We start from the raw sequence: 25,505 nt of genomic DNA, 5'->3' as shown, positions 1-25,505 counted from the left end.
CCGGAAAGGGCGGGGACTAAGCGAGGAGCACGCGCCCCGCCCTTAGCAACGCGCGGCGCCTTCACTTCCGGGATAGGGGCGGGAGGGAGGCGCGCTCTGCGCATGCGCGCTGCCTGCCCGGAAGCGGCCGCTGGGGCTCGGGCGCTGCGCGGGGCCATGGCCGGCATCAAAGGTGCGGGGGGGGGGGGGGGGGGAGAGCGGGGGGGTCGTTGCCATGGCAACCGCAGCGCGGGAACCCTGAGGCGGGGGGGGGCTCCTGAGGCGGTTGGGGGGCGGTTGTGGCCGTTGGGGGCTTAACGGAGGGGGCTGGGTGCCCGGCGTCCGGCCGTTGACGTGCTCGGGGTCTGTGTTCGCAGCGCTGATCAGCCTGTCCTTCGGCGGAGCGGTCGGACTGATGTTCCTGATGCTGGGATGCGCCCTGCCCCAGTACAAGTAACGTAGCCGCGGCTTAGACCCGGGGGGGTGGGGGGGGGGGTGTGTGTGGGGGATCTGGGCAGCGTCAGCCTCCAGATGGCTGACAGGTTAAAGCTGAGGGTTAAAATCATCTTCTGATGGGTTTGGGCTTGCTTAGCCAAGCCTTGCTTTGCAAACACCCCCTTAAACAGGTCTCTGCTGAAGCAGTTCACAGCCATGGGGTGTTGGGTTCCTGTCATCTTGTTCCAAAGTAAAGGGTTCCCTTTGCCTGAGCTTTTGCCTCATCTTTTCCAAATATACATATTGTATGCAGAAAATTCCTTACATTGATTATCATGAAGAGCTGGAAGTCAATTAACTTCTCTTCTCCTTTCTTTTTCAGCCAGTACTGGCCCCTGTTTGTTCTGTTTTTCTACATCCTTTCTCCTATACCGTACTGCATAGCAAGAAGATTAGTAGATGACACAGATGCTACAAGTAATGCCTGCAAGGAGCTGGCCATATTTCTTACGACAGGCATTGTTGTCTCAGCGTTTGGGCTACCTATAGTGTTTGCCAGAGCAGAACTGGTTAGTACTGTTTCAGTCTCTGAAAATACTCTTTGCTGGAAAACTTGATGCTGTTTAAACTGAAGGTAGAGCTCTCGTGCACTGAGTGACTTTTATGAATGCATACTTAAAATGCTTGCAGTGGAAGCAGAACAGGAATTCTTTCAGGGAAAAACAAACAAACAACCAAACAATGGAAGCATGGCAAAAAGTCATGTTTGCCAATTGCTTTACATATTCATGGCATAAACCCAAACATCCTATGTTCCTATGTGTGATCTGGAAAAAATGAGGTAGAATATGGCACGAAAACTTAACAGGCAAGTAATCAAATGTACAAGTTTACAGCATATCTTGAAGGCAATTTGTAGGATAGTTGGGATAAAGAAGTAGGAATAAACAGTGAATTTTTGCACTCGCTGTGAAGGACATGTGATCTTGTTTTTTTTTTAAATCTTCTGAGTTATCATTATATCCTTCCTGGTGTATGACTTCCCACTACCATCCTGTAAAAGATGACCTTGTTTGCGTGAGTTTCAATTTCAGAGAATCCCAAATCAAAAAAAAAGAAATGAATGTACTTTCATAACATCTCTTTAGGCAAGAACATTTGAGATGGTCAGTTTGAATGCCTCACAGCCTTTGACTAAGCACTTAGACTCCTTGGAAAACATTCACCTCTGTTTTTTGTTGTTGTAACTTGGTTATCTGCTGACATTTTAAAGGCCTCCATCCTTGGCTCTCTGTTTAAAAATTCCTGTGGTCGGCAAGTATAGCTGGACTGCACGTATGTTTGATGCTGTTGCCTAGCCTTACTGCACTGTTGCTGGATGTTAAGTAAAACATCCTTGCCTGCTAGCCAGCACTTAGAACGGGACTAGGAAAACTTCAGTACTGCTTGGCTGACTACTATTAGGCAAAGCCTTTTTGGGTAAGCCTAACCAGCCTTCCTGGCATAACAAATAACAAGATACTGTCTTCTTTTATCGTGTATCTGTTGCTGAACTTTGTAACATGACATGGAGAGATTACTTTTTGTCTTGTTCAGTTCAGGATGCATCTAACTAAATTCCCCTTGTTCGCAGATTTACTGGGGCGCGTGTGCACTTGTTCTTACGGGGAATACAGTCATCTTTGCTACGATCCTAGGATTTTTCTTGGTCTTTGGCAGCAATGACGACTTCAGCTGGCAGCAGTGGTGAAAGGAAGATAAAGAACTATCACAGACATCTTGTCGTTCAGTGGCCATGCATACAAATGAGAGAATGGGCAATAAGAGAAGTAGTGTAGCAAGCCTCTCGAGTATTCTAGATACTCCTTTCTTTCTCCTTGTTCATTCTGAGTGTACTACTGTTTTCCTGATAGGTTTCTAGGTTTTTATGAAGTGAAGAGATGGTTGATTTCATTTTTACCTTTGGTATATTTTTAGGTGCTCTGTTTGTTTAAAATTTTCATTCTTGTTCTGCTCAATGTGTATGTAAAGCTTTAAAGCTGGAACAAGAATGTTAAAAACAAGGTTTCAAAGAAAAGTTCAAGTCTTTTTGTTGTTTGGCATTAATACAGTGCTTCAAAATAACTTTTCTAAAATGGTGATTATATACAAGCTGAGCTGATATAAGCAGTTGTACACCACCGTTGTCAATTACCAGATATAAAGATTGTAGTTATATTTTACCAGGGGCAAGCTGGAGGAGTACCAGTAGCAGATTTTTCTTCTGCCCATACGTAAAACTGGGTGATGAATGTTGATAGCCTTCAGTTAAGGAAAAGGCTGAGAAGCAGGTAGAGTTATTTGGGAAAAATCCTGAATTCAAGCACTGTTAGCACTTTTACCTGCTTCCTTATCAATTTTTGTGTGGATGTGACATTCAAATCATCTGTAAATGTGTTGATGCTATGACATACAAAACCAAATTGCGTTATAGGGGAAGGGGAAAACGATGTTTAAATTCCATTTTTAAAATCTTTTTTTTTTTGAACTGTATTTATAAGTATTGTATGGTTTTGAGCTTTTATGTCAACTTTTTACCACAAAGAGGGTAAAATGTTCACTCATGGAACTACTGGTCTGAATTAATTTGAAGCATGTACGAAGCTTTTTCCTCATTCCCCTTTTTAATTTATTTTATACATAAATAGAATAAAGCTTTTCAAATGTAGATTAAAACTATGTTAAACTCGCCTAAGAATGATTCCCTCCACCCTTTTTTTTCCTTTGCACAATGCAGTTGAGCCATGACTTTTTTGGAAGTCACTGGCTGAACTGATTTCACTGACTGTTTTTAAGTTCTTATGCACTATGGGTTAATAAGATTTGATGTTTTGTCTGTAACTGTAGACTTGTGTGCTGTAAGTTTACACATGTAGCTTCAAATATTTCAGTCATTTCTGCATACCTCTCAATTGTCTGTATTTTTCATTTAAAGAAATCTGTCGTTAGACATTCCATTGTGAGATAGCTGATGAGGGCCAGTTAAGCAGGCTTGGCTGTACCACATACAGTGATAAACCTCTAAACTACATTTTTATTCATCTCTTTAAAAGTCTGGGAAATGTACTGTGCATAATTAAAAGGTGGTGATCGCTAAGATCTTACTGGACAGTGGAGCGGTATGAAAAGGCACAGAATATCAGGCCTTAGCGGTAATGCTTGTGCACAGATGTAAGTGAAATACAAAGCTTGAATGTTTGAAGTCAGACAGTAATAATAGCTACTTATGTGATGTGCTCATGGAACTTAAACCAGCAGGTGGGGGCAGTCGGGGTGTGGTTACCTACAAGTGCTGCTTCATTAATGTCCTCCTGTGCGTAAAATAAGAACTCAATGTTGTCCGCACTGGTAGAGAAACAGATGGTTGCCAAGACCATAGCGCAGAAGCCAGCAGGTAGCATTTCAGTCCTAAGTAAGTGCTTCACCAGACTGTTTGTGATCATTCAAAGATGCCTAACAGCTGTAGAGCTGCTCGTTTCATGATGGTTTTCAACAAGATGTCTGTACCCCTAGCCCCAAAATGATGGATTCTTTGGAAGATTTGCTAAACCAATAGTTATATCAGCAGTCGTTGCCCTTGTGAAGGAAGAACAATGAAGACTTGTACAAATCTGAATCTGTTACCAGCTTTTTTTTTTTTTTTTTTTTCCGGTTCGAACTGTGGTAGTTGGTTCCCATCCCTTGCTCCCCAACCGCTTTGCTGCTAGCCTACTTCTCAATTTGATGCTTCTCCGAAACACCAGGACACTGAGTTGTGCGTGTATGCGTCGGCTAAGCGTTTTGTATGTTAATTGCATTACAGTGTTATGTTCTTTTCCTGGCACACCAAGCACTGCAGCCTGGCTCCGGTTTGAGCTAGACACTTGGGAGGTATGAACTTTCCGTGTTAACAGGCACTGAGGCAACATCGCCGTCCTATAGCAGAGAATTTTGAACAATAAACATTTTAAACAGCAATCCCGGCTCTGTACGTTTAATCAGAAACAATAAAAGAGTACTTTGGTTAAAGCATTACTCTGTTTATTTGGTACGATTGCTGTTACTGCTGGGAGGGATATCATAAGGTTGTTCAAGTGGTGTGAGCTTCGTTCACCTCAGATCACGGCCAACACCGTTTTTAAGGGTCTGTGTGGCGTTTACACCGAGGGGGGGCTGATATTTGCGTATATTTTTCTTCAAACACATTCTGCGTGAAACCTAGAGCCCCTGACAGCCGTCAGCAAAGGGGGGAAACGGAGGAAGGGGACCGGGACCGGCCTCCCCCGGCTGCGGGGCGGAGCGCGGCGGGGCCGCCCCCGGGACGTGGCAGGGCGGCCGCGGGGCCCTTCCTCTTCCGAGGGCTCCCGCTCGCAAGATGGCGGCGGCGGCCGGGGCCGGGGCCGGGGCGGGCGGCGCGGCGGCGGCAGCGCTGTGGAGCGAGGTGAACCGCTGCGGGCAGAACGGCGACTTCGCCCGCGCCCTCAAGTCCGTGAACAAGAGTGAGTGCCGCCGGGGATTCGGGGTCGAGTCATGAAATCATCGTAATTCTTTTTATTTATTTATTTTTTTCTGGCAGGAAGTGTTAGCGTGTAAGACGTGTGCTTGTCTAGAAGTGCTTCTCTCCCTGCCCGTGCTCTGTGTGGTGCTGAGGCAGGTTTTGGCTCCGTGTTTTCTGCCTGGGGGTGAGGTGCCAGCGAAAGGTTTGCTCAGGTGCACGCAGCCTCGCTCCAGGTGTGTTAGCAGAGCAGTCATTTCCAGTAAATTCAATGTTTGTACCAGATTCTTCCACATCAGCAGGCTTCTTGCGTGGTCTGAACCAAGGCAAGCCATGCCAGTACCCTTTTAAAACAACGTGACTGTTTTCTTTAAAGTTTTTTTTTCCAAAATTTAACACTGTACATCTCTCATAAAGCACTAACATGTCTGATAACGAGTGAGATTGTCATGTTTAAACTCTTTTATTTTCCAGTACTGCAGGTTAGCAAAGACGACGTGACCGCGCTTCATTGTAAAGTGGTGTGTCTAATCCATAATGGGAGTTTCAAGGAAGCCCTCAGCGTAATCAACACCCACAGTAAAATATTGTCCAGGTGAGTTGTGTCTTGCTGTAGCCTACAAAATGTGAAACTTTAAGTCCCCGAGAAGCTGCTGCAGCTGGAAGCACTGATCGACAGCAAAAGCAAGAGCAGGAGGTGCTCAGAGCCATTGGAATTGGGGGTCTCAGTGAGACACTGGTTTCCTGTGGGTGTGAGAGATGGTCTTGATCAGTTTGAGACAGTCTGATGGCTTGCTTTTCTGTTGGAGAGATTGGTCATGGAGGTAACTGAACACTAGAAAAGAGGCAAATTTTCCTTGTTGACATGGGTGAGCTCCATTGCTGGGACAAGGGAAGAAGACGTATTTCATGGGAGCAAAGAGAGGCAGGAGAAGCCCTTGCCAGTGGGAGCAAGCTGTTAGCTCTGCATGGCTTTCTCATCATACTGCTCTGCAGGGTCCTTTTCTTTGCCAGCCTGATAGTATCCAGCTTTTGAGGTGGTGCAAATGCTTTGTGCGTGTTGTCAAAAATTGGGATCTTGAAGACAACTTGTGTCTTAGAACAAGTCAAACTTCTGTATTCCCGTTTAAGTTACTAAGTAGATTTAATTCTTTTCCTAATAAAGATGCTCTTAGTGCAGTGACTAAGATAAAAATTGCTCCCATGAACTGCCTGACAGCAGCATTTTTGTATTTCAGATGCTATTCTTGTTAAGGAACTTCCCAGAGAAGTGCCTTTCAGTATCAGAGCCATGAAACTTTTCCATGTTTATATAAGATAACAAATACTATTACCATATTCACAAACTCCTTCTTTCCTGGGATGAAAGGGGTTTAATTTAAGTTTTTAGCTTGTTTTTTAGTATGTGATGGAGACAGGAGAAATTTCTCTAAATGTAACTGGCTTCAAGTTTTCTCTTTAGCTTGGCAGTGCTGTGTCCCTCTGCCCTGCATAGTAGGGAAGGTGGAGGTTCTTGTCCTGTCCTGAAGTTGTCTTGTCCTTCACTTGTTTTTTCACTCATTGTCCCACTCATTTGTTTTAATTCTTAATGCCATTTGTTTTTTTTTTTTTTTAAAAAACTTCCCTAGTACTTAGCTGGTCTGAGATAATTTTAAATAGGGAGAGAAATGGCTGGTCACAAGCGTCTGTCGCTGCATTTGTGGCACTAGTGATGAACTGAGGGAATTGCTGATTAATTTTCTTCTGGCTTAAGTGGTAGCTCGGGGATAGCTGGAGCAGAGCACTCAAGGCTTGATAATGTTTTCCTGCTGGTGTGAGCTTGGCTTTGAAGCCAATTTTATGCTGACATCAGCAAACACTTTTGCTGCAATTGTACTGTGCTGATATTTCAAAATAGGTTACTGTTAGCTTAAAATCTAACAGCTAGGAGGAGCTGTGCTTTATACCGCTCCCTTTCTCTCTCTGTGGGAGTTGATTATGTGTCGTTGACAGTTTGCAGTGATGATCTTCTGCTGTAGGGATATGCCTTCTGTTAGGGAAGGAGTCGCATAATGAAGCTTGCTGTTGTTTTGCCTTTAAACTTGATTCATATTACCAGTAGGAGGTCTGGGGAATTACTGGCTGTGTAAACAGCTGATTTGAAATGATGTTTCTGGAGACACCAGAAAGAAAAAGAAGAAGGTTCATCTTGAAGATGAAGTCTTGGTATTTCTTCTCTGGTTGATATAAAGTAGGTTAAAGATGTTTACAGCACTTGACAGATGAATTATTCAGTAATCTGGGATAATGTGCTCACCTCTGGTGCTTGGCTATTTGGAACATAGTAGTCTGTGCCCAATTAGGGCTGCAGGTGTGTTCAGGCGGGTGAATGCTGTTGAATGAAGACTCCCGTGTCTGCTATCAGCCTTTGTCTTGTCATTGCAGTGATGTTATTGCCTTCGAGAAGGCCTACTGTGAATACAGGTTGAATCGTATCGAAAGTGCTCTCAAGACCATTCAGAGTGCCAGTCAGCAGACAGACAAGCTGAAGGAGCTCTATGGACAAGTGGTAATTACAAGCTTTTCTTCCTGGTGGCAGTTCCGTATGGATGCCTTGGCTCTCTACTCTAATGTGGGGCGACTATGGGGACAGAATTATCTTCTCTGTCTTAAAGGTATGGAGGGGTACAGTTTCCAGCTGCTCCAGTTTGTGCAAAGCCTCAGTTGTCTGTAGAAGACAGACTAATTTTCTGACTGCCACTGAGCGAAAGCACTACGTTTGTGACTCCCTCTCCCTTCCTGGGTCTGGCCTGATACAGTTTTAGAAGCTGAGGGGATGAAGGGTGGAGGTTGACTGATCAATTTTTTTTTTTTGTGGTTAAGCCCTTTTGATCTTTGCCATCAGATACCTGTCCAGGAATGGTTTGTGGGACCTGATGTCTCAGGCGTTAGAGGTGAAGCAGAAGAGCTGTTTCTCACAGGTTGATCAGGACAGTTTTGTGAAGACAGTTTTTGGATGTTTTCTCTCAGTTTCGTGAAAGGCTGTTTATTTAACTTTTCTCGTAGAGAGATTAATTAATCTGGAAAAAGACTGTCTGAGAAGAAAAGCTTATAAAATGCTGCTTCTAAAGAAGCTCCTGTAGGAGTTACAGCTCTGCAGCCTTTATGCATGTCTGCTCTTATTGCTTGAGTCCTAGCAGATAGAATTTGCCCATACAGGTAGACGCAAATGTTAGTAATGCTCAGCCTAAAATATACGATGCTGTGCTTCTGCTGATCCATGAGGAGGGAGAAAGGAGGCTGCAGTTATTGGTGTAGGCAGGGAAATGCTGTTCTGAAGGCTCACCCCCTCCTGTTTTCAGCTGTACAAGTTGGAGCGCTACGATGACTGTCTGGTTGCATACCGGGATCTCATACGCAACTCCCAGGATGAATACGAGGAAGAGAGAAAAACCAACCTCTCGGCTGTTGTGGCAGCACAAAGCACGTGGGAGAGAGTGATGCCAGTAAGTGTGTGCTTGTCTGGGTGTTAGAGTGGCAGCCAAGGAGTAAAGGATCCGGAGTCTTAGGGCTCTAAAGGATGGAAATGCATTTCTGTCTCGTAATGACTTCTGTCTCTTAATGACTTCTAATGACCTAGACCACCTTGTTGTGATGGGGAATTTTTTTGTTAATGAGTAGTGCAGATAAAGATGTTCTAGTTTCTCAGAAGCCTTTGCTCTGGAGATGTGCATGGCACGCTCAGTTTTCCGTTCAGTGCTGTGGATCCTTGCCCTAGTTCTCTAGGGTAGTGGTTCTTACTCATCCTCTTCCAACAGTGTAAGCAGTCCCCAGGTTCAGGCTGGAGTTGCTTCCTCGCTGATTGTGTCTGACTTCATTGTGCAGTAGGAAGGAAGGTAGTTTGCACCATGACTTAAAATTTGCCAGTTGAAAATGGCCCTTTGAAAATGGCCTCTAGAGCTTTCTGTAGAAAATCTATTTTGCAAGGAATGTATGTGAAAACTATAGCTTGTGTCTGTAGCCTGTCGAATCTGTACAGATAGTTACTGTTTCTGCTGTGCTATGTTTGTTTTTCGTGCTAGGAGGATTTGGGCCTTCGAGAAACCACTTACGAGCTGTGTTATAACAGCGCATGCGCGTTGATCGGGCAAGGAAAGCTGAACGAAGCAATGAAGAAACTACGGAAAGCAGAAGGTAAAATCACGGTGAGGTGTGAGAAGCTGCGTGTGACAGGAGCAGTTACGTGCTCTCTGGACACACACTTAAACAGAGAAAGAGGTTTGGACTGCAAATTTAAAAACTGACCAAGAGCAGAATTTTCTGTAGGTGTCCAGATGGTTCTGGGCAGAAGTAGTGTTTTTGTAGAAGTGTTCCTCTGCAGCTCTTTTCCACAGACACACTGCATGTAGCATCTCCTGGCTCTTTTCCAGCCCCCTGATTGGGGTGGAATCCCTTTGAGCATTTTTTTTTTGAAGTGGGAAGCACACATGAATGTGATCTCTTCTTGAAGATGTCTAATCTATTCTAACTCCTGGTTTTATTAGCCTGTATGCATGTTTGCATGCATATATATATGAAAAAATTACTAGTGTCTTTACAATCTGTTTGCTTTTATACATAAATGTCAGTTCTACCCTGATTTTGATGATAGAATAGCAGCTCCCCTTCCTGTTGTGATGAGCACGTGTAAATTTGGGGGTTAGTGAATCTGTGTGTGCTGTTAACAATAGTCCTTTAGAAAGGTTTGAAGGTTTTGGTTTGAAGGTTGGACCTTTCAGTGGATAAGGAACTGGCTTGAAGGGTTCACCCAGAGAGTGGTGGTCAGCGGCTCTTGTCCAGGTGGAGGCTGGTGACAAGTGGTGTCCCTCAGGGGTCTGCACTGGAACCAGTGGCTGTTTAGTATCTTTAGTATCCGTGCATGCTTGCAACCCAGAAGGCCAACTGCGTCCTGGGCTGCATCACCAGAGGGGTGGGTAGCAGGTGGAGGGAGGCGATTGTCCCCCTCTGCTCTGCCCTTCTGAGGCCCCATGTTGAGTGCTGTGTCCAGGTCTGGAGCCCCCAGCACAAGAAGGATGTGGGGCTGTTAGAGAATGTCCAGAGGAGGGCTGGAGCATCTCTACTATGAAGAAAAGCTGAGAGAGCTGGGGCTGTTCAGCCTGAAAGAGAGAAGACTCCAAGGAGACCTCATTGCAGCTTCTCAGTACTTAGAAGAGGGGATATTTAGATTAGATTTTTGGAGGAAATTCTTCACTCAGATGGTGGTGAGGCACTGGAACAGGTTGCTCAGAGAGGCTGTGGATGCCCCATCCCTGGAGGTGTTCAAGGCCAAGCTGGACGAGGCCTTGGGCAACGTGATATAATGGGTGGCATCCCTGCCCATGGCAGGGAGGGTGGTTGGAGCTGGGTAGCCTTTAAGGTCCCTTCCAAGCCAAGCTATTCTATTCTATTATATTCTATTCTATGTTTTGGTGAGATACATGGGAAAGTTAAGAAGTGACTGATAATTGTACTGAAAGCTCTTGTAGTGATGCAGAAGTTTCACAATCAGTATCTGCAAGGGATACATGAAAACAATACATGCTCCCACATGCTTCTAGGCTGTTTTTTCCCCCCCTAAGCCTTCTAAATTCTGTTCTTCCATTTGTTTTTGCTTCTAGAGCTGTGCCGCCAGTCGCTCTCAGAAGACACTGTAAGTTGCTGATGTTGTTCTGGAAAGTGTTTGCTTTGCACCAGCATGAACGAGGGTGTGGTCATAAAATGTTAAAAATAAAATAAAATAAAATAAAATAAATAAAATAGCCAGATAACAGCCTAAAGCTGCTAACGTGGTATTACCCAGTGAGATGTGCCACTGCTGCTGGTACCAGCTGGTGAGGCTGGAGCAGCAATCATGGTTGTTGCAGAAGTGTAACACCACAATTGCTGCTCCGCTGGTTGCACGTGCTGGTCCAGGCAGGATGGTTACAGCTTGTCTGGAACCTCCCCGTGACCCATCCATGCTATGAACACGCTGACTGGGTGATGGGAGGCTTAGGTGACTTGTAATCACTGGTTGGTTCAAGTAGAGGGGTAAATTCAGACTTACAGTAGCAGGTGGGGCTTTCTTTTGGTTTAACCCAGGTTTAACTTGTATTTGTGCTGTGGCTTCACATGTAGTGGCTGGGGTTCTTTGTTGCTAACGCTGCTCAAGACAGCTCATAAACATTTGCCTGCAGAATGCTGAAACAAGGGAAAGAGACCAGGTGGCAGCTTTTTTTCCCCCTTGATTTTCCTTCAGGACGCGACTGAGGAGGACACCGAGGCTGAACTGGCCATTATTCATGGTCAGATGGCGTATATCATGCAACTGCAGGGTCGTACAGAGGATGCCCTACAGCTCTACAATCAAATAATCAAGTTGAAGTAGGAGCTTTTCTAAAACTGCCATTCATTCTTCCATCTGTAGGGAGACCACTGTTCAATAACGGTGTGTTTTCTCCTTTTTTTTTTTTTTTTTAATTTATCTGCAGGCCAACAGATGTAGGACTGCTTGCTGTCATTGCAAATAACATCATCACAATTAACAAGGTACAGAATGACCTTGCACCTTTCAGTGTGGCCCTTCCTGGTGGCTACTCAAGTTGTCTGTTTCTGTGACGAGAGGCGGATAGTCAGGGAAGACTTTTTCCTAAACAGTAGTTAAATCACAGACCCAGAGAACTTCTCTTGTTGAAGGAATATATTGAAATCATGTTGTGTGATTTATTTTTTTTTTCCCCAGGACCAAAACGTTTTTGACTCAAAGAAAAAGGTCAAGCTGACCAATGCGGAAGGTGTTGAGCATAAACTCTCCAAGAAGCAGCTCCAGGCGATTGAATTCAACAAAGCTTTGCTGGCAATGTACACTAACCAGGTAGGAGAAACTGATCTGAAGTAGTTGGCTACAGACTTAGCACCCTCCACAGGAGTCTGACTAGGCAAAAATGGATGTGCAGCCAGTAGAAGATACAACCACCTGGCTTAGGCACATAGGTGTGGGGAAAAATCCCTAAAAAATAGAAGTGAAGATGTTTAGGATGAGATGGAATGGGTTTGTGGGGTTCTTAGATGCATCTGAACTGCTACTGAGAGGTTTTATTCTTGGCTCCCTGTACCCGTTTCAGGGAAGCCATTGCTAGGAGCTGATCTAAGATATAACTGGCAGGTTAGCTCTAAATTAGGTGCTTGCAGAGGCTGAGCAAACTATTCTCTTCCCCCTCCTCAGGCGGATCAGTGCCGCAAGCTGTCAGCAAGCCTGCAGTCACAGAGCCCTGAGCATCTGCTCCCTGTGCTCATCCAGGCTGCCCAGCTGTGTCGTGAGAAGCAGCACGCAAAGGCCATAGGGCTTCTGCAGGTAGATTGAGAGAAGTACTCCTTTGGTCTCGCTCCCTTTAAACTTGTTCTGTGTGTTCTTCGTGCTTTTACCCTTTGTTTTGTTTCGCTTAAATATCCAGGAATATCTGGCTGTGCTTATTTTGGCTTAGTTTAACATTTCTGGAAAGCATTTACACCCAAATGAGCCATGCTGATCTAAATGGGATAGTTCCCTTGCACCTCAGGTGTTTGTAGAAAATGTCTTCTAGGATAAGCAGTGGGCTCTGTGGCTCTACTCACAAGCAGTTTACCACAGCCTCCTTTTGGAAGGACTGAGTGGCCTGGGATTGAAACCTGAGAGGACACTGGGCCACTGGCACAGTTCCGGGTCCTCGTCTGCTGCATGCTGAAGCCTGCATGTACTGGAAAGCTTTCCTTGGCTCTTGCCAGCTTCCTGTGACTGAGCGTGAGGTCCAGGTCAGCAGAGCAGCAGCCTGGTGCCCGTGCACACGTTGAGTTGTTCTATCCTCTGATTCCCAGGACTTTGCAGAGCAGCACCCTGCCAACGCAGCTGAGATCAAACTGACGATGGCCCAGCTAAAAATTGCTCAAGGTATCCAGTGCCTTCCCTTCTTGGGAAACTGTCAGCATGTAAGAATGGTTTAAGGCTTGGGGGGGAAATGGGCTTTAGGGGGTCCCCTGTGTGGAGGTGTGCCCTTCATTCCTGGAAATAAGGGAGATAGTTTTAAGAAGAGGACTGTTTTGTCCCAATTTTTTACCTTCAGCAGGAACTAGTGGAAGTTCACAGTCCCCTGTCCACCAGGCAGGACGAAGTGTCAGCATGGCACTAAGGGCATGTTGTTCCCTTTCTTACAGGCAGTGTCACCAAAGCCTGTATGATTCTGAGGAGCATAGAGGAACTGCAGCACAAGCCTGGTATGGTAAGTAAAACTGCTTGCCCTGGGTCACCTCTAGTTGTGTTTAGGGTGTCTGTACCTCATTTCTTCAGTACTGATTTTTTTTTTCGTGGCTGTTGAGGTAGAGATGGGGGGAGAAAAAAGTTTCTAGTGCAACTGTGTCCAGTGGCAAGCAAAGGAAGTGCCAAGACAAGAAATCTCTTTCTGTGAATGCAGTCCTAAGCTTGTACTGTAAGAGAAGGATTGTTGGTGACATTTCTTTGGGAAGGACTCGGGTAGGAAGGTCTTGCCTGGGTATCCTGCCTGTCACCATAGCTGCTTTCTAGGGACAGAGCAAAAAGCTCGCATTGCCTCTGTCTTGAGGAAATCTTGTGAATTAAATGCTGTCTCTCTGTCTACAGACAGCTTGTGTGAGGATCTGTTATAAGCTGCTCTTGAACGTTTGCAGGTGTCTGCGTTGGTGACAATGTATAGCCACGAAGAAGACATTGACAGTGCCATCGAGGTCTTCACGCAGGCTATCCAGTGGTATCAGCAATTCCAGGCAAGTCAGTCCCGAGGAGGTAACGCAGTCTTTTCTGGGTAGCCCAAGCTCAGCTTTTCCCACTGATGCACAGCCTCAGCAGTTCATCCAGCTGGGATTTTGGAGAGCTACGAGCTCCTGTTTTGCAAACATTTGTTTTATCACAGCTGCATTATTTTAGATGTGTTGCAAAGAAGGAGGAGCAGATCCTTACTTTCCTGTCAGATTAGGAGAGTGGGAGCTACGCGTGCCCAAATGTAGCAGTCAGGCCTCCTCTCTGATTAGAAAGCACTGTGGATCAATGAGCAAGCTGCCTCGTCCCATACAGTCTTACCTCACATCCTAGAGTGCAAAGATGGTCTAATTCTGTATGACAGGGTGCTAACGCAGTTCTCCCTGGCCAGGTCTCTGGGGCATTAAAGCCAGCTAGAGCTGGGCTCCGTGCTGTGAAATTAAAGACCTAATTACAGCTGCTTTGTCTTTCAGCCAGAGTCTCCTGTTCATTTGTCACTGATAAGGGAAGCTGCTAACTTCAAATTAAAGCATGGCAGGAAGAAAGAAGCAATCAGCGACTTGGAGGAGCTCTGGAAGTGAGTTGTGTGGCTGCTAAACAGGGAGTCTCTGCCCACAGACCTCTGCAAGCTGCCTGGTGCCAGGTCGTTTTTGACAATATTGGTTCACTAGCAGCCCACTTACAGAGTTTCTTTTGTGCAGAGGTTCCAATACAAAGCCATGTTTGTGAAGGTAGGGGAGCACTCATTTGGTCTGTGGCTGACATTCACCTGAAAACCTGCCTGACTTGTCCTGGAAGACTCCTATGTGCACTGCAGGTTGCTTTGGTGAATGGAACACGTGCATTTTTCTAGTGCTGCATAAACCATGGATGTTTAAGTTTTCATTTTTTTTATCCACTTGGTGGGATATGAGAGAGTTCTGTTAATTTGCCTTTGCAACTGGAACTTCAGGGGGTTTTGTCTTTCATTGCCTGCTTTGTGATAGTGTGATATCTGTTCCTCTCTCTGCATCAGTGATGTTTGGTGGTGTGCTCTGTAGGACACCACAGACTGGCATAGCCTGTCCCCACAGATAGCAGCCATGCTCTGGTAGCATGCAACAGGTTTTGGGATGAGTGTATGACTTGAGCCTTCTGTTTTTTCTTCTCCAAAGGCAAAACCCAAAAGATGTGCACACGCTGGCACAGCTCATCTCTGCCTACTCCCTGGTGGACCCTGAAAAAGCTAAAGTGTATCCTTTTGGTGCTGAGGCATTTGGGCATTGTTTCCTTGAATTTCAGTTGTGTGGGGATTTTGGACTCGTTCTCACCTGAAAAAAGGCAAGGAACATCTCCAGTTGGGTATCCCGGCCAAGTTTTCTGGAGCTGCTTTATTTTCTGACTGGTGTGATTACTGTGAGATTCCAAGACCCTTTTGTCTTTGGCCTTCTCTATGAAATGTGGTAATTTAAGACTATCAGGAATAAAAATAGGAGCTTCTCCATATTTTCTGCTGCAGTCTTGGACCTGTGGTAGTAACGCAGGACTGTGCCCAACAGAATATGGCTAAACTCTCCCTGACCCAAAACGTCAGGTTCCCATACAGCTTTTGCCATCTAGAACAGCATTCAGAGTAAATTGCTGCTTCTGTCCCCCACCTCAAAGAAGGGAAAAATGAGGCAGAGGGCAATTAAGCAGCTCGCTCCAGCTTGGGCAGGGAGCTGGGGCTGGCCCTGTAGGTCTGCCTGGTATTGCCATCAGGCTGAATTTGTTCAAGCTGATGGTTTATTTTGGTACCTGAATAAAGATGGGTGTTTCTTTGGTTGCTGTTTGCCAGTTGCGTGTTAGCTTTCCTGGTTTGCATCCCTGAACTCCTCCTTTTCAGTCTCAGCAAACATTTGCCTTCCTCGGACACCATGTCGCTGAAGGTAGATGTTGATGCCCTGGAGAACTCCCATGGAGCGACCTACGTTCGGAAGAAAGCTGGGAAACTCACTGGAGACAACCAGCAGAAAGAGCAAGGGTAGCGTGCTGCTTTGGCTCTGGCACAGACACTTTTTGGGGTGGTGCAGGAGCCACACCTGCTGTGGTAGGGGTATTGGTGCAGCAGACGTGCTGGTGGAAGGGGAGCCTGTTGTGTAACTGCAAGGAGCTTCAGATAGCAGCAGACCAAGTTGTTAGAGAAATGGGAATGGTTTAGCTTCTTCCAGAACTAGCTTTTGGTTGATTTCTCAGAAAAGCTGGGTCACAGTGGCTGTTTCCGTGCTTGCTTTTCAGGCAAGGGGAGGTGAAGAAAAAGAAGAAGAAGAAGAAAGGTGAGTTGTACTTCCTAGATGTTGATAAGGCGCAGATGCAGGGAGCTGGCCAGATTGTTTCTTCTGGTAGCTAACCTTCAGCTCCCTGGGAGCTGGAGCCCTTTGCTGGGACTCATGAACTGAGGTGTTCATGACCGATTGCTCATCCCGTGTGGGGCGTTTCTCCACAGAAGGGAGAGCAGCTCCCTGACAGGACATTTACAGTGTCGTGTGCTGTGGGTTGCTGGGGTCTGTGTACTTCCTCTCTGCTGACAACCCCCATGTATCCCTTGTTGATGCCTCTCTAACGTGTTGTCCCCCATCCCATTTTCTGGCACTGGCTGTTCTGCAGGAAAGCTGCCCAAGAACTACGACCCCAAGGTAACTCCTGACCCTGAGCGGTGGCTTCCGATGCGAGAGCGTTCCTACTATCGCGGACGGAAGAAGGGGAAGAAGAAGGATCAGGTTGGCAAAGGAACTCAGGGTTCAACCACAGCTGGTTCCTCTGAACTGTAAGTACCCACTGCTGGGTTTGGTGTGGGGAATGACTCCTGGGTGGCTCGGAAGTGTGGCTTTGTGCTTTCCTGAGGCTCTGTCACCTCACCAGCCCTGGGTAGCACAGCTGAAGCTGCACTTTGTCACTTGAACCTTCTACCAGGTGCCCTTCCAGAAGTTCCCTATAATTAACTGAGAAGCAAAATGATACGATAGGCATGCTCTAAGGTGCCAAGGTGCAAATAAAACCCCAGAAGTCTTTTAATGCGCTTTTCTTAGCTTTGAGGACTAGATGAATTTTGCATGCCCTCTCTCAACCTATTTTCTTTTGTCTTTTGGTTACTGCTAGCCATTATTTGGGAAAGTACCATACATCCCTCTAACTTGATCTTGATTTGAGCTGGAATCAGGGTTTTCCTTTATGTATGAGGCCTCACAGCAAGCTGGTGACTTACTAGCATCTGGGAGAAGGAAGTACATTTAAAATAATAGCGACATAGGGAACTGCTAGTCGGGGATGATACAGCTCTTCTTTATACAGCTGTCTCTCAAAATGGAAGCATGAAAAGCCTTTTGTGGTACTGTTAGCTTGAGCAGTGTCTGAGCAAAGAGAGCTGGCACAAAGGTGCCTTTGTCATTAAGGAGAAAAAGGATGTTGATCTGCAGCTGCGTATCTGGGGGCCTTAAAAGGGTTTTCTTGCATTTGCATGAGTGTCAACTGTCTATTCAGAAGTTGAAAGCCTTGCTTTTGTTGTTGGGATTTCTGCTGTCTGATGAGCATCAGTTAGAAGGTGATTGCCTGTCCTTTGAGACAAGTTCCCATCATCCATCAACCCTCCTGTGTACACTGAAGCTCATTTAAGATGAGCAGAATCTCCTTGCTTGAGTGCTCTCGCATCCATGGTAGTGTTGTAATGCTATTTTATATGACAGCTAAGCTACTCTATCTTTTGCTCTCAGCTTCCTGCCCAGCTGTTGCTACAGTGCCACCCCTTGCAGGTGTTTGTGAACCCATGTGGTGTATTTTTCTCTGTAGGGATGCCAGCAGGACTGCCAGCAGCCCACCTACCTCCCCTCGGCCCGGCAGTGCTGCCGCTGTATCAGCTGCGAGTAACGTCATCCCTCCCAGGCACCAAAAACCTGCTGGTGCCCCAGCCACCAAGAAGAAACAACAGCAGAAGAAGAAGAAAGGGGGTAAAAGCGGATGGTAAAAAGGATGTGTAACCTCCCTCCTTCAGTAGGTGATGCTGGTTGCATAATAAAGGTCAAAAGCCAGTGGCGGTGAAAGACTCGTGGCATCCAAATCTCTCTGTGCTCTGGGAGGAGATGGGCTGGTATGGACACCGTGATAATGTCTGCTCACCGAGTTGTCTTCCTTACATTAGTTTTCACTGTGGCTCATCTTCCTTCAAAGCTGTGTTATTATGGAGCATAAATCAGAATAATGAGCCCCACAGAGTATGTTTGGGGGGCTGCTATGCCTTCTGTTCAAGCAGGAGGAGGCCTGGGGTACTACATGTGGGAGCAGCTGTGGTACTGTCACGTGGGGAAAAGGGTGGGTGAAAAGGACCATGGCCTTATTTGGTTCTCTCTTATGCCTCTGGGGAACCGCATTCTTAACTGTAAATACACACAGAGCTTGCAGCTTATTTCTGGAGTGAGATCTGTTCCATATGTTCAGCCCCAGGAGCTGCATGCTTCCCAGCTCCTGCTCCAACTCCTGTTTTAGTTGTTAGCGGAAATTACTTGCTGGGACAGCACACTGGATTTGTGAAGGCCTGTTTTTGAGAGTAGCAAGCTCCCTTGAAAGTTGGAGTAATGATGCCTTGCATCTCTTCTCTCCACCACTGTCACCAACTGCAAGTTAGAAGCTGGGTTGTTGAGCTTAATGTTTAGCTGCATCCCCCAGTGAGGGTTAGGAAAGTCCTCTTTTCTTTATCAAGCTCTAACAGCCCTCTCTGCAGGTTGATTTTCATGTTTCCCCTTTCAAGACTGCAAATCTAACTTCCTCTGCTGTTGCACGCCTCCCCAGCCCTCCTTGCCCCACAGTGCCCTGCAGCCTAGGTAAAATGGTGCTGGTGGCATGGGACAGGGCTTCATCCTACAGCAAAGACTTTCCTGGAGTTGTTAGGATAAGAAGATGAAAAAAATGATTTTCAAAATATTTAACTTTGTGCTTTGGGTTGCGTGCTGTTTGCATGCCAGGTAGTTCTCCTGGACAACTCTGCGTGAAGGAACTAAATGTTTAAGAGCAATCATTTTTTATCAATAGCTAAGCAAAGAGCAGTCAACTGGGGAAGGAAACTCTGGCCTGGCTGTGGCATCTCTGGACTCAGATAGTAAGTATGGAAGGAACTGGCTGTTACCATAAAACTCAAATGCAGCCTGTAAAAAGAAATCTGTCCACGTTGCTTAACTTCCAGAGGTGTGGAAGAACCAATACCGTGTTTAAACATTACATTTATGCTACTCGTGTATGTGCCAGTCAAAGTATTTAGCAGGTTTATCCGACAGTGTCTCTGCAAGCACTGTCCTTGGTGTTTTGTCCTAGTTGGTCACTGACCACCGAACAGCACAGGCACAGATGGTCTTGAAAAACAACAGACGGCCTGGATTACACAGAAGATAAGCTGAGGGGGGAGAGCAAGACGTAAGATTGCAAAGTGTGTGGCAGCTGACCTGGCGTCCCCTTTTCTGCTGTGTTAGTAGGGGGCACGGCGCAGTGAAAAATAGTGAAAACAAAGTGTTTGTGATGGTTGTGCTGGAGAAGCATTGCCCATTTTGAAAGGAGGCTGTGGGTGAGGAGCAGCTCTCCCAGCACCCTCACCCACCTCCAGAAGCAAGTGCTGCAGTCTACGCCATTTCACCACGCGTAGGCACCGCCAGCGGTGACCCTGACAGCGAAACCCAGTGCTTGAAGGGATTTAAACCCCGTCCTGTGGGTGGAAGCATGCGCAGGGGAAGCCGAAAAGGGGGGAGCCTGCAGGGGGAGCCGCCTCCCCGCCGCAGCCGGGCCGGCCATGGGCAGCCGCCTGCGGCCCGCGGCGCTCTGCGCGGCCGCCCTGGCCATGGCGGGCGGCGCGGCCCTGGCGGCCTGGGCGTGGGTCCGCCTGAGGGGCCGGGGAGCAGGGCGGGGGGAGCCCCCGGCACCGAGGCTTTGTCCCTTCCCTTCCACCGGTGTCGCCCCGCAGGGGAAGCGGCAGGGCAGGCAGATCCTGGTGCTGGGGCTGGACGGCGCGGGGAAGAGCAGCCTGCTGCAGGCGCTGGCCACTAACCAGGTGAAGCGCAGCCTGGCGCCCACCGAGGGCTTCAACGCCGTCTGCATCGCCACCGAGGAGTCGCAGATGGAGTTCCTGGAGAGTGAGTGGGGTTTATTTTACTGCCTACGGGCTCCCGTCCTGCGTGCTTGTGTTTGAAAGCCTCGTATCTCCCCGTGCCTGCTCTGCTAACACAAAGCCGTGGTTGTTTTCCCGATGGAGATCCTGCTTTCCCACCCTGCTCGGTGCTCACGCCTGACAAGGGCAAGCGTAGAAGAGGTGAATAAGGTGAAAGAGGAGAACACACAGAGCTTTTCTTCCTGCTTTTTCTTCAGAAACCTATCTAAGGGACCCTGGAGTCGGGTCAGTGCCTGGTATCGAGAGGCTGACACCCTAACCTCGCCAGTGCCAGCTTTCTGCAGGGACAGAGGCTGCCATTTAGTTCTTCCTGTGCTGTGCCAGGGCTTGCCTGTTGGAGCTGGCGGCTAGCCCAGCAACGCCTCAGTGCCTTTGTCAGCAAGCACAAAGCAGCTGTGCTGTTACCAGGCAGACGGTATTCAGGATGTGAGGATGAAGCCTCTTAAGGCAGAGCATCGTTCCCAGTCCTACCGTGGAAGTCTCTGCACCATGCTAGGGAAAACACCTCTTCAGAGATGCTTAGAGTCTGTGTCCCTCCCCTGGTTGGTATTAGACACTTGTATTTCCCACTGGCTTTGATGGGAGTGAGGTGGTCTCCGAGCTAGAGAAACCCACAGGATTTCTGCTGCTGCCTGGAGGTTGCTTGGGCCCAGTGCAGTGCAGGATGCTTGTTTCTGAGTCAGCCTTCCCTCTCTGGTACAGGCTGGTAGTGACTGAGATGTGTTGGCTACGATCTTGACCCATGGGAGATGAAATGTCTTAAGCCAATTTCAGCCAGGTAAATCCGCGCATGGCACTCTGATCTGTTATTTACCCAGTCTGTACCATTGTCTAGACCAGAGGTTAGCAGCCTGCACTGTGAACATGTAGCTCATAATGATTCAGACAGTAGGGGTTTTATTTTGCCAGCCTGGACAGATAGAAAAAAACATTTTTTGTGTACCATCATGTAAATAAGTAGGTGGAATCTTGCCTCTTTAAGGAGCTCCTGGCTTCTGCTGAGTTGCTGCTACTGGTTTGGGAAAGAAAAAATGTTCACTATGAGGTTGCAGACCCCTGGTTTATGCTATGTATGAATGCACTGGACAGAAAGACTAGCAATGAGCATAGAGAACATCCCAGTACAGAGTCAGAGCTATCTGCCCCAAGTGTAAGGTCAGTTACAGCCTGTTGGCTCCTTCCCCCAGTGGCGGACTTGCATCTGCAGACAGAGCTGCACTGGGGCTCTTGAAGATGAGGCACAAACACCCTAGCAGGGAAACATTGCTTCACTTTGTGTGTTCTTGAAACTGGTAAATAATTTTGACTTAAGGCAAAATTGCTCTGAAACAACAAATTTACTAAGGGCAGTAAATTTGATAGGCTGGCTAGCTAGCAAGTCAGTTTTGAAAAGAGTTCCTAAATAAGACAGGAAATTATTATAGGGAAACCTAAATATATTGCTTTGGAAACTTGCTGCAGTTGGAGTCAAGTCACCCCTGTCTCTTGAGCCTGGTGTTCTGCAAAGTACCTTCACGCACACGCCCCCTCCCTGCCCTTGAATGCCTAGAAGTGATAGACCTGGAGAGCTGAAAATATACAGAATCACAGAATGGTTTTGGTGGGAAGGGACCTCTAGAGATCACCTGGTCCAACCCCCTGCCAAGCTGGATCACCTAGAGCACATTGTGCAGGATGGCATCCAGGTGGGTTTTGGATATCTCCAGAGAAGGAGACTGCACAACCTCCCGGCAGCCTGTCCCAGTGCTCTGTCACCCTCACCGTAAAGAAGTTCCCTCTCACATTCAGATGGAATTTCCCATGCTTCAGTTTGTGCCTGTTGCCTCTCATCCTGTTGCCTCCCTGAAGTGCTTAATATGCTGTAAGCTATTCCTGCTTCTCTTAAACTCAGCACCACCAGTGTTCTCAGATGGAAAACAGCAATCTCAGGCACGTGGCTTCACCACAGAACTGTTATAAGCCCTGGTTTTGAAGGTGAATATCTTTCTTCCACAGCCAACAGAGTCTGGGTAGAATTGTACCCTGTGCAAAGATTTATCCCATCACCTAAGGACAGCTCAAAGAGTCTGTTGGAACTTGATTTTTATCTCTTCCTAAACACCTCTGGTGCTTTGACAATACGAAAGCTGTGGGAGTTTTTGATTTAGTCCCTAGTGTAATACAAATCTGATGAGAGCCATCCCCATGCCAGAATTAAATTTCTCTCTAGGAAACTGTAGGCCTGCTTTGTCTGAAAATGAGATGGGCATCCCTGTGAAATGGGGACATTCTCACGTTGTCCTTCTGGACACTGAACCTTTTTCCGCTGTCCGTTCTGGCTTGAGAACAAGACCCATGGTGCAGAAAGCAACCATAAAAAAAAAAAAAAAAAAACACAAAACAAAACACTCAAGAGCTTGCAATAGAAAGGTTTTTATTTCTTTCTGAGCACACTCAAGCCTGCCTCAAGTAGGACTTGACTGGGGAAAATAAAGCTATTTCTGTGCTCATGTACAGTAACCCAAATTCCTTGGGTTTTCAACCCAGAGCCTGCTGTCTGGACCTCTGGGAGCTGTGCTGCTTGGATTATTTGGTGATTCTTGTGTTGCTGTGTTCTCTTCCAGTTGGGGGCAGTGAATCTCTGCGTTCATACTGGAAGATGTACCTGCCCCAAGTGCTGCTGCTGATCTATGTCGTGGACTCAGCTGATCATGCTCGGCTGCCGGTGGCGAAACAGCTGCTTCATCAACTGGTCGAGAACAACTCCACCCTGCCCGTGGTGGTTCTGGCCCACAAGCAGGTAGGAGTTCCCTGCCCTTACTTGAGCTTGGGCTGGCAGCAGCTCTGAAAACAGCCAATAAAGCTTTTCAAAGAAGGCCACATGCTGGGGAGTTTTCTGAGGCACCAGCTGACTGCAAAGGAAATTAATCTGGTGTTGAGTTTTGGACCTGTAAGATGAAGGTCCTGCACTCAGAGATGGTGCAAAACAAGTTGTGGGTGGAAATAATGGTGCAAACTGCTGCAGAGCTGCAAGGCTTGAGAGCAGCAAGGGAGACCGCAGTTGAACCTGGAATTAGGTTTCTGTTCTGAATAGCTGTCCCTGGATACCTCTTTACCTAGCAGCCCCCACGTAGCAAAGCACAATTGTTTGCTTTCACATCGCCTGTTTAGTTGCTCCTGTGGTTGCTTGCTGAAGTGTAAGAGAAGAGGAGCTTTCTTCACAAGGCGATGTTTTCTTCTGATTTCTGTGAAAGTCTCAATGACTGATACCTGTTGTAGATGACAGAACAGCTGAAAGTCTTTAAGTGCAGATTTTTTATTATTATTATTTTTTTTTTGGAGCCATGTGCTTGGTTTGTTCTACATTGTTACCACCCAAATATCTGTTAACTTAGATGTGTTGCTAGCAGTCCTTTGTATTAGTCTCATAAGTCTTGGCTTCATCAAACACAAATGCTACTGCTGATTCTCTAGGTCCCTGAGACAGAAGTGTTGGGGGCTGGGAAGGTAACGAGGGAATGACTGTTGTGTATTTGCCCTGTTCTTGTAACTCTCTGTGGGGTGCTTGGGGTCTTGGACCAGCAATACTTTTTTTCTAGCTTGAACAGCTAGTTGTACATTATTATTGGAAACACTGAAATAACTGGGAGCAGAGCTGTACCCTTATTTCTTCGGGAAGAAGTCAGGTTAAGGATAAACATCTTGGTTCCAAAGCATTTTAGGGCATGGGAACACGATCACATAAGGGTACATAGAAGAGCAGTGCCCCCAGATGTTCTGAGACCCTTCCCCTCCCTGAGGAAAGGCTCAGAGCAGGACTGGTGCCGCCGCCTCTTGCAACTAACAGGCTTGTTTTTGGTTTTGTGTGTCAGGACCTCGAAGGTGCGTACTGCATCACAGATATCCACGATGCTCTGGCACTGTCTGATATCGGGGACAAGAGGAAGATGTTCTTGATCGGTACCCACGTGGCAGAGGATGGCTCAGAGATCTCCTCCAGCATGAAGGATGCCAAGGAGCTGATAGCAGAGCTGTTTTTGGAAATGCAGTGACAGCTCTTTTCCTTCAGCACAATTCTTGCAGCTGTGGAAGATGAGGTGTTAGTACGTGGTCGGTTTGCTGCGTGGCAGCTGAAATGTAGAAGTACCTTTTCCCTGTGGGTGTGGAATTCCTCTGAAAATGATGTCTAGTTGGTAAGAAAATCTATTTCATAGTGTTTTTAAAGTACCTTTGGAAAATAATGTATTTGTAGCCTATTTGTAGGGGAAAGTGAAACTCTCAGACAGCAGAGTTAGGGGTATGTATAGCTTAGGCTGAGACAGCCGCTTGCCAGGTTGGAATTAACCATCGGCTTTAATGAACCAAAGTTGTATTCAGTGAATTTAACCTGGCCTGAAGTCTCAGGTTTAAATTGAATTGTGTTTACTTCATAGGTAATGGATTTTACAGAGCTCTGTTAGTCGAGTTGTGCTGTTAAAAATGAGACCACCTCTTGAGAGTGCCAGAAATGTAAAGTCCTGTGACAGAACTGCATTTTTGACAGTGACAATTTCTGTATTTGCTCTATAGGAGCTGCCTTTTAGGGGAGTGACAAATTGGTAATTTCTGGAAATTGGGCTTGTTTACAGCTTCTTTAGTGGATAAGAAAGACAAGAAAATTAAAGCAATAAGACATTAAAATTTTCTTTGCTTACAGGGAAAAGAAAAAACACAAAACAGTGCAATTTAAGGTAGTGATTGAAAGCATTTAAGTTAGGCTGGCATCAGAGGTTGGGGGAATCCATCAGTCTGAGTGACTTATTTTGGTTTAGTCCAGATTGTGCTTGAGCAAGCAGTGTCATGGGTGAAAAATCCATCACTTTTGGGAAGTGATTTCTGTTAGCACAGCAGATAAGGAAGATGAGTTGGAAAGGAGCGTTACTTTCTCAGTGTCAGTGTCCTTGTAATTACACTCCAAACAAGTGATTCAGGTTCCAGGCAGTACTGCAAAAGACACGTTTTATAACCAAATGTATTGTACAAGTTTTTTCTAGTTTTGTCCTTTGTAACAGATGCATAAATCAGAAAATTTTACTCTTAACGACTGGTCTGGGTTTCATTTGCTTCAACAAGGAACGACACAGCAGACCTTCATGGCCTTTCTTGGACAGCTACCTTTTAAAATTGTTCTTTTTGCAATTCTGTAAGGGGTGGGTGCTCGGCTGGCCTGTCTCTGTGCAAACAGTCCCCTGCCAGCAGGGCTCAGGCTTCTGCAGGCAGCGGGATTTTCCCCGAGCTTGGGGCAGAGGGAAGCCAACGAGAGCTGGGCTGAAGACCCCGCAGCGCGGCAGCACGATGAAGCAGATGGCCGCACACCTCCGAGGCCTCCCGGCGGTGTGGAGGCAAGACAGGAGCGAAGGGAAGGCTGCTGCGGGCAGAGGGGCTGTGGAGGCTCCCTCACAGGCTCCAGAAGAAGGGCAGCTCGGCGGGCAGATGGGTGTGGATGAGCTATCTGCCTCCCTTAGAGGCCACTCCGCCGGTGGCCATCCCCATGTCCATCCCCTCAGCCCTTGGGGTGGGGCAGGAAGGGCCTCACAGCTCCTCAGGGCCGCCCGTGGCTCTTGCTGCAGTCTGGGCTAGGGGCTGCCCGTAGTCTCCCTTGGTTTCCTCACACTTTCTGCACGTTGCCACAT

At 46.9% G+C, this 25,505-nt stretch overlaps 3 protein-coding genes across 4 annotated transcripts; all 3 read left to right on the top strand.

Annotated features, from left to right (window-relative positions):
- Positions 1–73: 73 nt before the first annotated feature.
- Positions 74–4,410, top strand: LEPROTL1 (leptin receptor overlapping transcript like 1). Its single transcript, XM_084285867.1, has 4 exons — positions 74–172; positions 357–432; positions 797–983; positions 2,048–4,410. The coding sequence occupies exons 1-4, from the start codon at positions 103–105 to the stop codon at positions 2,162–2,164; spliced, it is 450 nt and encodes a 149-aa protein (XP_084141993.1). The 5' UTR covers positions 74–102; the 3' UTR covers positions 2,165–4,410.
- Positions 4,411–4,795: 385 nt separating this feature from the next.
- On the top strand, positions 4,796–17,746 carry SRP72 (signal recognition particle 72). 2 transcript variants are annotated; one of them, XM_084286728.1, is made up of 19 exons: positions 4,796–4,931; positions 5,402–5,522; positions 7,352–7,475; positions 8,269–8,412; positions 8,989–9,100; positions 10,564–10,595; positions 11,184–11,308; positions 11,416–11,473; positions 11,667–11,798; positions 12,150–12,278; positions 12,779–12,851; positions 13,115–13,179; positions 13,604–13,699; positions 14,165–14,268; positions 14,846–14,923; positions 15,556–15,693; positions 15,948–15,985; positions 16,317–16,476; positions 17,496–17,746. In XM_084286728.1, the coding sequence occupies exons 1-19, from the start codon at positions 4,808–4,810 to the stop codon at positions 17,668–17,670; spliced, it is 2,028 nt and encodes a 675-aa protein (XP_084142854.1). In that variant the 5' UTR covers positions 4,796–4,807; the 3' UTR covers positions 17,671–17,746. The 2 variants fall into 2 exon arrangements, with proteins under 2 accessions (XP_084142854.1, XP_084142855.1); XM_084286729.1 differs by having other exon boundaries at positions 13,604–13,703; positions 14,169–14,268.
- Positions 17,747–19,474: 1,728 nt separating this feature from the next.
- Positions 19,475–24,907, top strand: ARL9 (ARF like GTPase 9). The gene is made up of 3 exons (XM_084286800.1): positions 19,475–19,819; positions 22,458–22,633; positions 23,706–24,907. Exons 1-3 carry the CDS (start codon positions 19,480–19,482, stop codon positions 23,883–23,885), a joined length of 696 nt encoding a protein of 231 aa, XP_084142926.1. The 5' UTR covers positions 19,475–19,479; the 3' UTR covers positions 23,886–24,907.
- Positions 24,908–25,505: the final 598 nt, after the last annotated feature.

This window comes from Netta rufina, assembly GCF_964035555.1.
Source record: "Netta rufina genome assembly, chromosome: 4".
Taxonomy (NCBI): domain Eukaryota; kingdom Metazoa; phylum Chordata; class Aves; order Anseriformes; family Anatidae; genus Netta; species Netta rufina.
Note: the sequence above shows the minus strand (reverse complement) of the source record. Positions and strands in the feature narration are given on the sequence as shown.

Coding starts and splice junctions, on each gene's coding strand:
- SRP72 (XM_084286728.1), top strand. CDS start 4,808: ATGGCGGCGGCGGCCGGGGCCGGGGCCGGGGCGGGCGGCGCGGCGGCG. Junction 10,596..11,183: donor AGTCGCTCTCAGAAGACACT/GTAAGTTGCTGA, acceptor ATTTTCCTTCAG/GACGCGACTGAGGAGGACAC. Junction 14,924..15,555: donor GACCCTGAAAAAGCTAAAGT/GTATCCTTTTGG, acceptor CCTCCTTTTCAG/TCTCAGCAAACATTTGCCTT.
- ARL9 (XM_084286800.1), top strand. CDS start 19,480: ATGGGCAGCCGCCTGCGGCCCGCGGCGCTCTGCGCGGCCGCCCTGGCC. Junction 19,820..22,457: donor GCAGATGGAGTTCCTGGAGA/GTGAGTGGGGTT, acceptor GTTCTCTTCCAG/TTGGGGGCAGTGAATCTCTG. Junction 22,634..23,705: donor TGGTTCTGGCCCACAAGCAG/GTAGGAGTTCCC, acceptor TTTGTGTGTCAG/GACCTCGAAGGTGCGTACTG.
- LEPROTL1 (XM_084285867.1), top strand. CDS start 103: ATGCGCGCTGCCTGCCCGGAAGCGGCCGCTGGGGCTCGGGCGCTGCGC. Junction 433..796: donor TGCGCCCTGCCCCAGTACAA/GTAACGTAGCCG, acceptor TTTCTTTTTCAG/CCAGTACTGGCCCCTGTTTG. Junction 984..2,047: donor TGTTTGCCAGAGCAGAACTG/GTTAGTACTGTT, acceptor CCTTGTTCGCAG/ATTTACTGGGGCGCGTGTGC.